The sequence below is a fragment of the Peromyscus californicus genome, unplaced genomic scaffold (assembly GCF_007827085.1).
Source record: "Peromyscus californicus insignis strain IS unplaced genomic scaffold, ASM782708v3 Scaffold_6__1_contigs__length_162567912, whole genome shotgun sequence".
Classification (NCBI taxonomy): Eukaryota; Metazoa; Chordata; class Mammalia; order Rodentia; family Cricetidae; genus Peromyscus; species Peromyscus californicus.
The window spans coordinates 107,787,182-107,804,342 of NW_026294584.1; the positions used below are offsets into that span (position 1 = coordinate 107,787,182).

At 44.5% G+C, this 17,161-nt stretch overlaps 1 protein-coding gene across 1 annotated transcript in view; it reads right to left on the reverse strand.

Annotated features, from left to right (window-relative positions):
• The window catches only part of Prickle2 (prickle planar cell polarity protein 2), a 342,949-nt gene extending 337,825 nt beyond the window's left edge, over positions 1-5,124 (reverse strand). The window contains 2 exon segments of the mRNA XM_052721435.1: positions 4,192-4,277; positions 4,836-5,124. Coding sequence (XP_052577395.1) covers positions 4,192-4,277; positions 4,836-4,985 — 236 coding nt within the window. The 5' untranslated portion in view covers positions 4,986-5,124.
• Positions 5,125-17,161: the final 12,037 nt, after the last annotated feature.

The window sequence follows — 17,161 nt, forward strand, 5'->3', positions numbered from 1 at the left end:
AGACTCACCATGCCTGAGAGAAGACGAAAAGCATTTGTCTGGTTGTGTTATCGTTTTTTCCCCAGGGTGGCTAGTTTTCGAGAAGGTTGCTTTTTTCCAAACCTCATTTGCAAAGATAAGAGCAGTCACTTGGGATTTCCAGTACTAGACAGGTAACCTGGATTTTCAAAGAGGCCCTAGAACTAACCAGAACGTTGGGGACTAAGGTAAATCAGCACCAGTCCCATCTAAAGGGAAACTATTCAAGAGCCACCAGTTAGTGTCAAGTAGGAAAGCTAGCCTGACAGTATCAAATAGTTAGATTTTTCTTTTCTAGAAAAGCCAGAAAGTTGAATTTAATATTGGGGGGGGGGGGGGTACTCGTTGACTATGCCAATCCCAGCAAACAGAACCCACTAACTGCTGGATAAGTTGAGCCTTTGGGATGTGACCACTGCTTTAGACTACACCACAAGAGGCAAGCGAGTCACAGGGGATGAGCATGATTCTCGGTGGCCCGGTGGCCATAGCTAAGTGATAACAGCTGGGAGCTTTGATTTCCTTACCAATAAAATAATTCCATCTACCTCACAAGCTTTGGTAAGCTTGTATAAAAAGATGTGTTATACGCAGGAAGCTGATACCTTCCAATCAGCCTGTCGTGTCATTGCAGGTGTTCCTCGATGGAGATCTGGCATTGTTGTGACTGTTATCCATTAGAATCTGGGCATGCGGAGATCAAACTTTCACGTGCAAATCCCCATGCCCCACCCCAAGACTAGATGCAAATATACACACACAATTGGCTCCCAATAGCCCTCCTGGAGCAGAGTACTAAGTCCCCAGCCATAGTCCATGAAGCTGCCTTCCATCCTCCTCCTCAGGATCACCCTTCTCTGCAGCCCGAAGGCTGTGGGAGTTTCCACTAAGCTACCGTGAGACAATGCTTTCTTCTCACTAGGTCACCTGTAGGGAGCAGTGGCCACCTATGCTTCCAGTTGATCCATGCAAAGTGCAAGAATTGTGGGTCCTGTTTCCCAAGAACCCACATAACAGCCTATTTTTATGAGAAATTTTTTTTTAAAAAGCCACATTTGCTGCCTAAAGGAAAATGGAACACTAAAAATGGGAGTGTACCATTGCTTAGCAAAGTCCTTGTAATAAAATAAAATAGTTTTGTCAAGACCCATAGTCTTTTACAGACATCTTTCCCCCTTCGTGGCAAACCCAGTGAGAAGAACAATTTTGCCATTCACTGGGCGAGGCATATTAGCTCAGTGTCTCTTAACGTTAACGTACATGCAAGTCAACCAGGTACCTTGCTCCCGTTCAAGATAGACTCAGGGGATCCGGGATGGGATTCAGAGTGTACATTCCTAACAAGCTTCTAGGAGCTGGAATGTTGGTTTCCTGACAAGCTCCAATCAGCCAGGAGTCTCCTCCCAAATGTCATCTCCAAAGAATCTTTGCATGAGCTGCCCTACCTAGGGTTTAATTCTTTGTGGAATGGGGCTGGAATCCTGATTGTCTGTCTCTTGCTGAGTGGCCCCCACCACCAGAGCACCTGGCATAGGACAGCCATTCAAATATTTGTTCTGTAGAGTCTTCCAGCGTGACAGGAAAGGGAGTCCAAGTCTTTTGTCCAAGGTCACAGAGCTAACCACAGAACAAATAAATGCCAGCTAAGTTTTGGGTGTACTACAAAGCTCCAGGTCTGAGCACAGTGCCAGAAGAAAGCAGCTTTTTTTCACTGTGCTTCCTTCCTAGAACTCATGGCTCTTTGAGCTGGGAGGCAATACCTTCATCTTATTCTGAAGAGATGCCTGTGTAGGCAATGGGATGGAGGAGGATCAAGCTGGATGCACACAGACCAGTTTAGTGGTTGAGGTCACAAGGGAAGGTCTTAGGATTTGTTGTTGTAATGGTTAATAATCCTCATTGTCAAATTGGCTGGACTTAGAGTCACTTAGGCAATGTATCTCTAAGTATGTCTACAAGACTGTTCCCTGGGAAGTATAACTGAGGAGGAAGGATCCATGCTGAATTATGGAAGACACCGTCCCACGGGCCAAAGTGCCAGCATCCACCTTTCTCTGCTTCCTGATTATGGCTATAATGTGACTAGCTGACTCAAGCTTCTGCCTTCAGGTCCTTTCCATCAGGCTAAGCTACCCAAAACACGTTCCTTCCTTAAGTCACTGTTGTCGTACAGTCTTTCACAGCAATAAGATGTGGATCTGGGGAAAGGGGATGTGTGCTCTTGTGTCAGAACAAAAGCAAGTTCCCGGTGCATGACACTCCAGCCCTTCTTCCTACATGGGCTTCAGTGTCCACCATTGGCTTAGGGCTGCCCAGTAAAAGAGGGTAACAAGACAGTTTAAGGGAAGACTACAAAGATTACTAGAACCCAAAAATGATCAGGCGGAAGGTCAGCTAAGCGGCTTCCTGTCCAGGACAGGAGGAAACACCATAAAAACCCTATTCATGGCACAAAGGGACGCCTTTTCACTGGTGCTAGGGGGAAATTGCTTCCATGTGAAAATCCCTCAGTTTGATGAAAAGGTCTCTTTTCCTTCATGGGCTGAAAATAAAACCCTTGTTTTCCCATCACAAAAATCAGCTGGGTTAAAATGATGTAAAGTTCTAAGAAGCTGTGATCATGAAGGTCAAAGTGACCCCGGTCATCCAACATCCTCAAAGAAATGAGTTACATCTCCCCCTGAGCAGCCCTTGGCAGGAAGCTGGAAACAATGAAATTAGTGCACATTTACTCTGGGCCTGGGAATAAACAAACAGTATCTTCAACATCTCACGTAATCCCTGGATAGCATCCTTGTCATTCCATCTTAACAGGTAGAGAGATGGGGAACGATGGACTTGTAGGGACTGGATGTAGAGAGGTCACATGGCTGAGGAGAACAAGGTTCAAGCCATACACCCTCCTAGAACCATTTACCAACTGGTCTCCAGTCAGAAAGTGCCCCGTAGGCAAAGGAAGACAGAGAAGCTGCAAATCACCTGCCCTGCTCATCACTTCCATCACATCACCAGTGGGTCCGGAGAGGCCATGAGCTAGTCTCTGTCATACCGAATTTTACGAAATAAGGTTTCAATACCCATGCCCATGTGTAAGCCACTTTCATACCTGAGACTCCACAGGGCCAGTCCACAGGTGCCACACCTACCTGAGGACAGCAAGGGCAGTATTGACAGATGCCTATGTCTCCAATCACCTTTTTATAAGATCGCCTGCCTGACTCTGCCACACTCCTCATTAAATGCTTGAAAGCCCCAAGTCTGTGCTCAGTGCCCTGAAACAAAGGCAGAGAGCCTGCCAGACTCATCTGAGGTGGGAACAAAAGCATTTCATCTCTGAGAAATCAGCTTGGAGTTTCCTTAACACAGGGTGCCCAGCATGTGCCATAGTTGAAGGAAAGTAGAAATATGCAAAGGTGGCAGGGGTCACAGATAACTTTACTCCTTTGTATCCAAAACAGTCTTCTTCACAGGAGCCTGTGAGTGGTGGGAGGACGCTTTAACCCAAGAATGACACTAGTTAACCATGCACTGTCTCCACTTTTTCCTTTTCATGAAGATGCCAGGGAAGAGGACTCACCTTGCTATCACCAAGTGGAGTCTGTAAACCCACACCCCAACTTTTCCCAACCACAACCCTACCCATCAGACGCAGTGGGAAGGTACCCAGATCCCTCCACTCCCAAACAAAAATCACTGCAAGCCAGCTGAGGCTGCCTGAAAATCAACATTCAAGGCACATTAATAAGAAACATCTGGCCACGGGAAGAGGGTTGACAGAGCACAGGCAGGCAGTGGTGGATTTGTGGTTGGGACCCACAGTTACGAGGGCTGAACTGAAAGCACAGTTGGAAAACACCAGTTAGCCTAGGCAATCCTCCACCCGCGCTGTACCATGGTGCCTGGCAACACCGTCATGCTCCAGGTTTGAACTGTTTGGGGCTGAGTTACCTAGACACTTCCCACTTAAAGCTCTGGCATCAGGAAAATGCATCTCCTGCATCCTCCAGTGTCTGGCCACCACTTCCACCTTCAATATTTGTAGCAGATGTAGCTGGGCTCTTAAAGGAACAGTGTTTGCATTCTTTCCATGTGACTTGCAGGATAGACTTAAAAGGAGGGGAAAGTGTATTTATTTCTCTCCCTGCAGTGTCGTGCACTTTAAGACCATCCTACCTCCATTTATGCAAGGCGAACCCAGGGCACTGGTCACCACAGGCGTTACATGGCTGGCCTCTCTCAATCCGACCCAGTCCGGTCAACTTCAAAACAAAAAGACAACACAAGCGTGTCCACCAGCGGGGCTTCCTTCAAAGCCCCACTTGTATCCTAGGCAGGGAGGCCTGCCCCTCCCACCCAGCCTCAGTGATTGGACTCAACTGTTTTCTGAGGTTGGGGACTTGGGGCCAGATTTTCCCACCTGGAGAAGGGTGTGTGGTTCCAGGTGGGCTGCCTATAGAGCATGGGCACCAAATCAAGAAATGGCTTGGCTGGAGCTTTGTCTCCCCCAGACACCTTGGTCACCGGTTTCTAAGAAACAAAAGCAAGACCTTTCGGTTCCCTGGAGTTGCGGGGACCACCTGGTGGCTGCCCTGGACTAAGCTGGGGCTCCTAGGAAAACGGTAGCGGGGACGCTCCAAAAGGCAGCCCCAGGTCCGGTCTGGGCGTTGGGGTTCCCATTTTCCTTAAGGGAAGGGGCAAAGAAGAAGGTTCACCCCCGGCGCCCCGAACTATGGCATTTAGGGTCCAGGTCCCTGGTGGCACTGTCGCCTGGCCTGGAGTAGGACCCAGCCCCTCGCGCGCCCGCGGGGCCAGCTTACCTGGGGCCACAGGTGCGCGGCCGCGGGGCGGAGAGGGGCTGGGCCCGGGCGCTGGCTGCCGGCGGTGGGGACCGGGAGGGCGGCCCCGCTCGGGTGGAGGACACTCACCGAGCGGCGGGACAGTCTTTTCCGTGAGCTCCGGCTGAACATGGCCGGGCGCTTCCCGCACACCGCGCTGTCGGTTGGATGTGTCCGCGCCGCAGCCGCCGGGAGGGCGGGTGGCCTGGGCCGGCGCGGTCTTCAGCCCGGCGGTCTCCGCCTAGCTGTCCCGGCTGGATCGGGAGAGCACGTCTCCCCTCCTCCCTTCCCTCTGCAGCTCGCTCCCCGCCTGCTGGTCCCTCCCCTCTCCGCGTGTTCCCCGCCCTCCCCCAGCCAGTCCCATCCTCTCTGGCACCAGCTGAGGCCACTTTCTCCTTTCTCCTGCTTCCTTGCCCTCTGGGGAGAACTCTTTGACTGGCCCAGCCCCTAAAAGCTCTTCCGCTCACCCTGTTCCCTGAAGTTAGGGGGCAGGGGCCGCTTCACAGATGTCGGGTGGAGATGCAAAGATGAGAGATTTTTGCGCTAAGATTTAAATGACATGGAGTAAAAGTTAACCTATTTAGTGCATAGCTCTGGCCTTTTTGACAAATTCATACTCGCAGGCAACCATCACCACAATCGTGACACAGAATAGTCTCATGTCCTCTTAAAGCTTTCCTCGAAATCTAATTAGCATTCATTAAGGTTGGTAGATGGCTTAGAGAAAGAAGAGATGGAGAGAGGATGAGTTGTGCCTCCAAATGTACAGAGCCTGGAACATAGTAAGTGTTCATTGGAAGCTTGTCAATTGTATTATGTAGAGTGTCACACCACATACCTTAATTCCACCTCTTCTTCCACTGTGTGTTAGTGATCTCGTGACATTTGTTAGACTTGTATGTCTCATCAATATATGTGTGTCTAATATAAATGCATATATAAAAATGTATCTATGTATATCTGTATACAGGTATCATGTAGTCCTGGCTGGCCTGTGTAGAAGACACTGGCCTTTAACTCACAAGTGTTGGCTTGCCTCTGCCTCCTGAGTTGTGGTAGTTTGAATGTAACTGGCCCCCATAAGCTCATTGGGAGTGGCAATTCTAGGAGGTGTGGCTTTGTTGGAGTAGGTGTGGCCTTGTTGGAGGAAGTGTCGCATTGTGAGGGTGGGCTTTGAGGTCTCCTATGCTCGAGATATGCCAAGTGTCTCACTTCTCTTCCTATTGCCAGCGGATCAAGACGTAGGACTCTCAGCTCTTTCTCCACACCACGTCTGCCTGCGTGCCGCCATGTCCTGTAGTGACAACAGACTAAACCTCTGAAACTGTAAGCTACCCCAACTAAATGTTTTCCTTTATAAGAGTTGCCATGGTCATGGTGTCTCTTCACAGCAATAGAAACCCTAACTAAGACACAAGAGATGGGATTAAAATCGTGTACCACTATGCTCTGCCCTTCTATCAATACTTTTTTTTTTTTTTTTTTTTTTTTTGGTTTTTCGAAACAGGGTTTCTCTGTGTAGCTTTGCGCCTTTCCTGGATCTCACTCTGTAGACCAGGCTGGCCTCGCACTCACAGAGATCCGCCTGGCTCTGCCTCCCGAGTGCTGGGTCAATACTTTTTTTAAAAAATGTAACAGAAATCTTTATCTGATAGTGTGGATGAAGAATGAGTCAGGACATGTGAGTTGTTGTGACAGGCACAAACTCAGGGCTCCTTGAAGATTAGGGATTAAAAACAAGGATGTCATTCTAAGAGGCATAAGCTATGATGTCCACTAGCCATTGATGTTTCAGCTCAAATAACACTTCCCTTAAACTCTCTCCACCACCTACTATTCCATCTCTTACACACTCATGTCATACAAAGCATGCACTGAAATTATCTGTTCTCAATCGAACCAAAATGACAGAAGGGCCATTGTCTTCTTTGCGTTAGCACTTACACAGTGCTTGCACACTCTAGATACTTCTGGAAGTTGAAAGAAGACATCTTCTCATTTTTGAAAAAGAGATGAGTCTGGCTTAGCATTTTATATATGGGACATTGATATTGAATGAAAAAAAGCCATCTCTGCCTGGGATAACACAGCAAGTGGGGGCTGGGGGGCAAAACCAGTGTACCTATTGATCAAAGTCAAAGGAATAGCAGGACACCACTCAGACATCCTCCTCCATCAGAACTAGCCATCCACCTTCCCCAACAAGACAGTAAAGTTTAGTTTGGTTTCTGAGCCATAACTAAGGGGAGTCATGTAAGGTCTTTGCCTTGGGAGCAAAATTTACAGAGAACATATTCAGTAATTGAGACAAATATTTCTGTACCATAACCAAAGAATCAAAATCAATATCAAAAAATATCCACCGAATACTGCTTTATTTTGTTCTGCCTCACCTACCTCACACTCATCCTGGCCCTGATAAAAATGCTTTGAAACTCAGAGGGCCACAGCGAGAGCTGAGTTGGTAAAGTGCTTGCTCCGCAAGTATAAGGACCTGAGTTCGATCCTCAGAATACACATTTAAAAACTAAAACAAAACCAAAGCTGGGCATGGTGGAACACACATGTAAACTCAGCTGGGGATATGGAGGCAGGAAGAGCTTTAGAGTTCCATGCCCAGCCAGCCTAGACTATTTGTTGAGCTCCCAGCCAACGAAAGGCCCTCCAAAAACAAAGAGGATAATGTTTAAGAGAAGGTGGCAGAGCACCTGCACACACTTGAACATGTACACACATGTACATGCATACTGTTCTGAAATTCAGGCACAGAAGAATGGTTGTCTTCTATTTCACCAGTCTCAGGGGTGACCATCCACTATCATATTTGGTGGCAGTTGCAGAGAGTAAGCCATGGCGTATGGAGTGAAACTGTCACAAGATCAAGCCAATCAATAACCAATGTGGAGAAGAGAGGGCTGCATGATCTCCCACTCCTTTCTGGTGAGCGACTGGCATTGGATGGCTTCTAGGGGAGAGAAAGTCAGTTTTCTTTAAGGGTATGTCCTTTGGTAGGTCTACCAGGATGGTCCCACACCTGAGGAATATATCGGGGGCACAGAATGGGAGGGTGAGGGTAAACGGGGTCAAAATGCATATCAAATGCTCAAAGAATTAATAAAAATATATTTTGTTGATTAAATATAAGGCAGTAGCTCCAGTGTTTTGTCAGGGGGAAGTCAGGAGAGGTTAATAATGGAAACTTCTCAGGGCAAGACGCTCACTGGACCTCCTTGGCAGAGTTACTGCACGCCCGTCTCTGTCCTGTAGGAAAAGTTATGAGGAGCAGCATTGGGGCTGTAATTATGGATGCTATCTATATGTATTTTAATTGCAAAACTATTTAGGACAGCACAGTAAGAACATCAGTGCTGTGTAAGTTTCCAGGAGATGGATGGCAGGTGTCCTAAGAAAATTAAACCTTCCTCTGGTTCCACAAAAGGAGATATGGGAGCTACTGGCAGGAGCCCAGTCCCAGCTCTTTCTCCTGGATAGATGTGGCTGGTAAAGAATAAGGCAATTATGGCATCCTTTGGAATATGGTTCTATGAAGCTTTTGTTGTTTGGACAAAGAGGAGATGCAAGAACAATGTGAGTGAACTTCATGAGTTATCAGAATAAACCACATTGTTATGTAGTAGTTTCTTAGAGATTAAAACCTTCCGTCTTGGAGGGAATTAATATTAAGATGTTAGCAAGGAGGCAAAACATGAAACATAGGCTGTTCTAAATGGAGATGACACACACTATCTTGCAGGGAAGCTAAGGAAGCAAACAACTCAAAAACTTTAGGAAGTCCCTGAAACTGACCAGATTCACTAGGCTCCTCCCTCCCCAGGCATATATAAACAATAAAGACTGCTGGGGGGGGCACACTTAGACAAGCTGAGCTGCCTGAAAGAGGCTCAGACCTAGAAAGGATACTCTAAACTGTTAAGTTGCCTGCAGGCTGTGAATGCACTCCAGATTTCCAGGATTCATGAGCTGTCACCCACTGTGGGTGGGCTTTTGGTGATGCAGCTGTATTTGAGTCATTTCTGTTCCTGGAAGTAACCTCTCACCCATATCCCTCAAAGTAAACCCAATAGAACTCACTTGTTCACCAAACTGGACTGTGGTGATATCCATACTTTGGTCTGTCATTAGTTCCCCATCTAGGGTGAGTAGACATTTGTCCACACCTCCCCAGGAATAGTATCACACAACACACCGGCACAAGGCCCTAGCCCACCCTACAAATTAGGCTGAAGAAGTCCTTTCTCCAGGCATATTTTTATAAGAGCTCCTTCTCATGGACCTGGTCCCTACTGATGTGTTTCCACCAGGCAGGTACAAATGTCCTGTGGCTTACAAGATCTTCCCCATCTACTCATCAGTCACTTTCGATTGTTTAGGAAGATGAAGTTTAGTAAGGGAGGAAAGAAGTAAGGCCCTTCCCATCAGCTGTATGCAAATATCAGGCAACTTTGTTTGCTGTATCTTTACATTTGCCGTCTTTGATCTGTGGTCCCTCCTAGTTTCTTCAGGCAATGTGACTACTAATGGAGCATGAAGAAATCTTTCTTCCTTCATTTGTTAGCATGGGGGTCTTTGCAGAAACATAAAGTGGAGAACCAAAACCAAGTCAGAGTAGCTTTGGCTTAGGAGAGACACGCACCACACCTTAGAACGGGTTGATGTGAGATTATAACATTTTTCTCCTTTCTGATTCTGAAATATATTTCCTGTTATGAACATATGTTCATTCTATAATCAGAAAAATATGCCCTTGATGCTTGAGGTTTTTTTTTTTTTTTTTTTTAAACATCAAATCTGGACCAGGTATAGCAAACTCTATGTGTCTCCCCTCACCTTAACCTATATAAAGGTCCCTATATTATTTAGTTTGGCTTTCTATTTTTCTCTTATATAAATCTGTGGGTTTTTTTTAGCCAAGCTTCTCTCCTGCTGTGCCAGCATACCTGCAGAAAACCTCAAAGATGTGTTCATAAAGAGCTTCCTATAACAGGAATGAGGAACAGAGTGTGTAAGTGCAGCCTCACCAGGGGTACATTTATTTGTGGTATGTACTAGAGACAAATGTGGATGCTGTAAAAGGGATAAAATAACCCTGAACAGCAGCCTGCACTTACAAGTACCATCAGGATGTCCTTGGGAATCAAGAATCTACAAGTGGTATTCTGCAAAAGAGGTTTTTAGACTTAGAGTGCTGGGGAAATTGAGGACCAGGGAGACTTAGAGAGAATTCTCTCCTAGTGATAGAATATACAGATTTTTCTCCTTCTTCCCAACCAGTCATTTTTCTGTACTTAACAAATTTTCCAGCCTGAACATAGACCACACACACACACATCATGAGATATATATATATATATATATATATATATATATATATATATATATATATATATAATGGATCATTTATATATGTGGCTATATATATTCAGTAAACAAATTAAATAGGAAAGAACTGAAATAGAGAACAGAGAACTTAGGCTAACAGAGAACTTAGGCTAAGTACTTCACAAAGCATTAAATAATCTGGAACTTATAAATGTATTCTAATGCATTTAAAGCAAACATTTCTGGAAGGTAAAAAAAAAAAAAGGACTAACTGATACATACTTCTCTTTGAAAAGCCTTAGCACTCTGTAGAGACACTGGTCCAGCTCATCCTAAATGGTAAATAGAAATAAGTACAAATATGTGGCTAAAGGAATAGTCCCGAGTGTTGTTTCTAAGACAAAAAAGTCCCCAGTTACCTGAACATCTCAGTTCAGAAGGCTTACTAAACAATAGAAAATACTAAATAACCAAGCATATCACATCTTGTCCTTTGAATGATACTCTTCTTTCATTGAAAATGTGGAATATCAGCTGGGCGGTGGTGGCACACGCCTTTAATCCCAGCACTCGGGAGGCAGAGGCAGGAGGATCTCTGTGAGTTCGAGGCCAGCCTGGTTTACAAAGTGAGTTCCAGGAAAGGCGCAAAACTACAGAGAAACCCTGTCTCGAAAAAACAAAAAAAAAAGAAAATGTGGAATATGGGACATTTTTCCTGAGTATTATTCCATTTGAAAAGCAGTTTACAAAATAGTAATTAAAACACACCTATCAAAGATCTAGGGTACCCACTAAACTAAAAGATAAAACACATGCATTTGTAAATAAATAACAGAAAGAAAATCCCAGAAATGGCAATAAACAATATACTAGTTAAGATAATTAGTTTGACTTTCAAATGATTGAATGGTTTACTCTTATGATTATTATTAATCTTCACATTCTATGTCTTAGGGTTTTATTGCCATGAAGAGACACCATGACCATGTCAATTTTCACAAAGGAAAATATTTAATTGGAGCTGGCTTACAGTTTCAGAGATTTAGTCCATTATCGTCATGGCAAGAAGCACGGCGACATGTAGGCAGACATGGTGCTGGAGAAGGAGCTGAGAGTTCTGTATCTTGATCCACAGGCAGGAGAAGGAGACTGTGAGCCACTACGGCAAACTTGGGCTTCTGAGACCTCAAAGCCTGCCTCACAGTGACTCATTTTCTCCAACAAGGCCATACCTCCTAATAGTGCCACTTCCTATGGACCAAGCATTCTAACACATGAGTCTATGAGGGCCATACCTATTCAAACCATCACTGTCTACTCGACTAGATTTAGAATCACCTTGGAAAACACATCTCTGAGGGTGATTATGAGAATATTTCCAGAAAGACTTACAGAGCAAAGAAGACCTACCCTGAATGTGAATGGAACCATCCCACAGGCTGGAGTCATGGACTAAATAAAAAGGAGAAAGTGAGCTGAGCACCAGCATTCATCTCTCTAGGCTTCCTACCTGCAGATGGTGTGACCAGCTGTCTCATGCTCCGTTCGCCGTGCCTTCGCCACCATGATGGACTATATCCTCAAACTCAGAGCCTCTATTAATCCTTGTGCCTTAAGTGGCTTTCCTCAGGAATTCTGCCACAGCAGTGAGAGATGTAATTAATACAACTATGGAACTTTTCTACAATTAGCTTACATTTCTTTTTGTAATAGGCAAAGCTGAAGATATTAAATTAATTCTTAGTTCCTTTGAGTTTTGAATGCTGTAGCCCTCACAGTATCTTTGGGTATAAAACAGTGGATTTTTAAACTTACGTGTTTATTTTCAATTTATACCAAAATTAAGGTTCACTTTTAAGATGAAAATATACATTTTAAATACACACAGATAATTGTCATATGAGACAAATATTAGGGATTTTGATGAAGATATTTCAGATCTTTCCCCTTTGCAAATTTCTATACTTTTGGGTTATTATTCTTGTGCATATTATATGTTTTTTGTAATAACAGAAAACTATGTCTTGGATGTCTTCTCGTCAGACTTTACAAGGTGTGTGTGTGTGTGTGTGTGTGTGTGTGTGTGTGTGTGTGTTTGCTAAAATTTCTCTAAACGCACACTGATCCAAAGTTAACTTTTCAGTCATGTCTTCTTACTTATGTCCCAGTCTACTGAGTAGAGCACATTCCCCAGTGTCCACATTAGAGCCTCAGATAAGATCGGGAAAAGCAGGTAAGAGTGTGAGTTGCCCAGCAGCCAGTCCTAGGGTGAGAGGCAGCTTCAGAAGGGATGAAACTCAAGTGGATTGACCCTTTAGTGTCTCAGGGATTAACTTCATATGAAAGTCTCATTCACCCCCCTCCCAAGGATTGTTCAGCTCCCTGATATGAGATCCAGATGCATCCAGAAAAGGGTAGTGCCTTCTAGTTCACCCAGAAGTGTTCTAAAGGAGCCAGCATGCCCTAGGGAGGACGGTTTGTTATGGGCGTGGTGGGGAGAGTAGACATTCACTGTCTCTCCAGGTTTGTTTCCTGGTAAGTCCTAACCTTTTGTCCAGCTCTTCCCCAGTGCTGTACCGGTCCTCTGCGGTGCTCAGGTTGGTCATGACTTCAGATAGATCGGAAGGAGCTATGAAAAGGAAGAAGAATGCTTTCACACGCCACATTACCACAACCTTCCTAATCCATCCTTGAGAGGTGCCAAGAAATGAAGGCTAAGGTTTTGACACAGAAAGCTAGTATGTCTTCTTAATCTTAGTTAAAAATTAGTTCTCCCTGTTCATCTCCCCATCTCACACTTCCTGCCCCCTACACACACACACACACACACACACACACACACACACACACACACACACACACACACCAGAACTCTTTGTCTCAACAAGGTTCAGAATTAGGGGCTGGAGAGATGGCTCAGTGGGTAAGCACACTTGTTGCTCTTGCAGGACACAGGTTTGTGGCATTTCACAACAAACCATAACTCCAGTTTCAGGAGGTCCAATGCCCTCCCTAGACCTCAGAGGGCACCAGGCATGCACATGATAGATAGATAGATAGATAGATAGATAGATAGATAGATAGATAGATAGATAGATATAGATAGATATAGATATAGATACACACATACATGCATGTAGGCAAAAACAGTCATAAACATTAAAATAAAATAAATAAATCTTAAAAAAGAATTTAGAATTACAGAGTGGTTCTCCACCTTTCTGTGCTTCTGATGGTAGAATTGGGGATTTAATTGAATTCAATCCCAGCTAATGGATTAAAAGCTTCCAAACAAAACCTACGTAGGTCAACTATAGGGACGTGACTATTACAACATGAGCATTTTGGTGGTTTGAGTAGGTATGGCCCCCAAAGACTCATATGTTTGAATGCTCGGTCCATAGGGAGTGGCACTTTAGGACGTGTGGTCTTGTTGGAGTTGGTGTGGCTTTGTTGGAGAACATGTGTCACTGTGAGGGTGGGCTTTGAAACCATATGTGCTTAAACTAGGCTTAGTGTAGCACACTGTAGTAGAATATTATTTTAAGGTGTGTTACTTTTGCTTATGTTGTATTTGTTTAACTCTGTGAAGCTGTGTTACTGTGCCTGTGTAAAACACCTGATGGTCTAATAAAGACCTGAGCAGCCAATAGCAAGGCAGGAGAAAGGAGAGGAAGGGCTGGCAGGCAGAGAGACTATGTAGAAGGAGAAATCTGGAAAAAAAAAAAAAAGAGAAGCAGCCAAGGAAGGAGGAGAATTTTAGGGGCCAGCCACCCAACTACATAGCAAGCCACGGAGTAATAGTAAGATTTACAGAAAGAAGAGAACGGAAAAAGCCCCAAGGCCAAAGATAGATGGGATAATTCAAGGATAGCTGGCTAGAAACTAAGCCAAGCTAAGGCCGGGCATTCATAAGTAAGAATAAGCCTCCGTGTGTGGTTTATTTGGGAGCTGGGTGGTGGGCCCCTGAAAGAGAAAAAAAAAAAAACAAAAACAAACCAACAACAGTACACAGTCTCCTTCTGCTGCCTGCAGATCGAGATATAGAATTCTCAGCTTCTTCTCCAGCACCCTGTCTGGCTGCACACTGTCATGCTTCTTGCCATGATGATAATGGACTAAACCTCTGAAACTGTAAGTCAGCCTCAATTAAATGTTTTCCTTTATAAGTGTTGCATGGTCATGGTATCTCTTCACACCAATAGAACCCTAACTAAGACAAACATCAACTGTGGTTCTTTTTTCCTTTTGAACAGTACACCTAAGCAGCTCAGAACAGTGTCTCTTGGAAGAGCATAGAGAAGTTAAAAAAAAAAATCATAAAGCCCAGTCCATACCCCAGGTCAATTAAACCTTAATTTGGGGTGAGAGTCACGACCTGGCCATGCACATTTTAAGAATTTCTCAGGTAAGGTTTGGGGGTAGGAAAGGGAAGAGGAAAATGACAGAATTGTATTATCTTAAAACATAAAAGAAATTATAAAACAGGACTCCCAGGTGATTCTTTAGAACAAGCATTACACAAGATCTTTGCCCACATTATAACACATCTTCCCCTAGCCACCTGCTGTAGCTGAGGTCAGTATCTACCAGGATCTTTTCTTCTTACCAGAGGCTGTGTCCAGCTCTACTCCTATCAGAATGACCTGGTCAACAACCCAGTGATGGTTACCATGGGATCTAAGGAGGCAGGATCTGGTCTCTTCAAGACTTTGTGTTTGACGTACTTGGATGTACTCTGAATATGTGATGTTTGTGTCTCTGTAGCCATCATAGCTGAAAGAAACAACTTGAGGGAGGGAGAGAGGGACAGATTATTTTGAGTCACAGTTCCAGAGGGTCTTGCTCCATCAGAGTAAGAAAACATGATTGGGTGGCTCAGTCTGGCTGCAGGAACATGGGGAAGAGGCAATGCACTGGAAAGCAGGCCAAGGCAGAGTAAGCTGGACACCTGAATCTGTGATCTGTGTTTGCCAGCTAGGCCCCACATCCCAAAAGTAGTGTCACTGGCTAAGAAACAAGCATTCAAAACAGGAACCTATGGAGGACATTTCAGGAAGAGACAAACAAGTGTGCAATGCTTAGAAGAGGTGATGCTCTCTGTCTCTTAAAGGAGCAGAGAGAGGGGTGAGAGTTACAAGGGCCATGAGAAAGAAGACTTTATTAATTGACTGTCTTCATTAGGGTTACTATTGATGCAAGGAAACGTTATGACCAAAGGCAACTTGAGGAGGAAGGGTTTATGTCACTCAGTTCCATATGACAGTTCCTCATCAAAAGCATTGAGGTCAGGAGCTGATGCAGAGGCCATGTGCTGTGGATATCGCTTTGTATAAATAAAATGCTAATTGGCCAGTAGCCAGGCAGGAAGTATAGGTGGGACAAGCAGAGAAGAGAATTCTGGGAAGTGGAAGGCTGAGTCAGAGAGACACTGCCAGCCGCCGCCATGACAAGCGAGATGTAAGGTACCGATAAGCCATCAACCACATGGCAACTTATAGATTAATAGAAATGGGTTAATTTAAGATGTAAGAACTAGATAACAAGAAGCCTGCCAACGGCCATACAGTTTGTAAGCAATATAAGTCTCTGTGTGTTTACTGGGTTGGGTCTGAGCTGCTACAGGACTGGTGGGTGAGAGAGATTTGTCCTGACTGTGGGCCAGGCAGGACCAGGAAAACTCTAGCTACAGCCATGGAACAATGCTGCCTAATGGCTTGCTTCCCATGGCTTTCTCAGCCTGCTTTCTTATAGAACCTGGGACCACTAGCCCAGGGGTAGCATCACCCACAGTGGTCTGGGCCCTACCATCAATCACGAATTTAGAAAATGCTCTACTGCTGAATCTTATGGAGACATTTTTTTCTCAACTGAAGCTCCCTTCTCTCTGATGACTCTAACTTATGTTAAGTTGACATAAAACTAGATAGCACATTGGCTATATGGATAGTGGTTCAAGGGGAGTTGTATCTAGTGGGAATTGTCCAAATCAGTGTCATTTGGTTTATCAGTCAGCCACATTCTGGTATATAAATATAAAATTTGCAGATGCTTGCCATGTCAAGATCTTAGTACATCCTAGAAGGGGCTGAAGCTGAGTGTCTGGGCTGGGAAAGGGTAGTGTTGAACTGGCTTCTGATGACAAGGAGGCAGTCTGCCCCTGGGCTTCAAGAACATAAACCCTACTTAGAGCAAAATAATGTTGTTCCTCGGTTACAATCTGTTGGAATTCCTGTGCTGATCTGTTTGCCACTCTGCTGCAGAGACCCGGGAGATAAGGCTTCTTGATTCACTGGCCTTGGAAGAGCATGACTTAAACCATCTGTTCCCCAAGGTATGGACTCTACAAAATCCTGCTTGAAGTGTTTCTGCATCCATGCTACCGTTTTTGTGAGGTAGGTTTATTGTTCCTCCTTATCAAATGATGTAAGTCTGAGAAAAAATAAAGTGATTTTGTCCATACTAGTACATGACAGATTCAGGATTTTGATGGAGATCTGTTTGTTTCCAATGTCGGTTTTCTTTATGAGAAATCAGATGTTGGATCTCTTTAGGCAGAAGCAGTCACAGTGCAGACAGTAGGTAAGCATCTGGTGTGACAGCAACTTGTCTTGCTTTAACTGAAACTTAAAGAACTTTTCCTGAGTTACTATGAGAGCAAAAGCAGGAGCCCCCAGAGGTCTTGCTCAGTGACAAGCTAAATGTCTCACTTTTGAAGTGACTGAGAGAAATGGTACGCTAATGTTCACTGCCCCTGAGGGAACTGCCCCCAAAGATTCCCAAAATAGAGTAACTTATGTATCCTGATTAAAATCATTCCCCAGTTTCAACAGGCACAGAGTATAACCAAATCTACAATCTAACGAAAGAAGCTAGTCCAATTTTAATAAATATTATAGATTTTATCCCTCCTATTCACTCTTGGCTTCTCAACAGGCAAGTCAATTTTAAAGGTTTAGGGCTAAGTT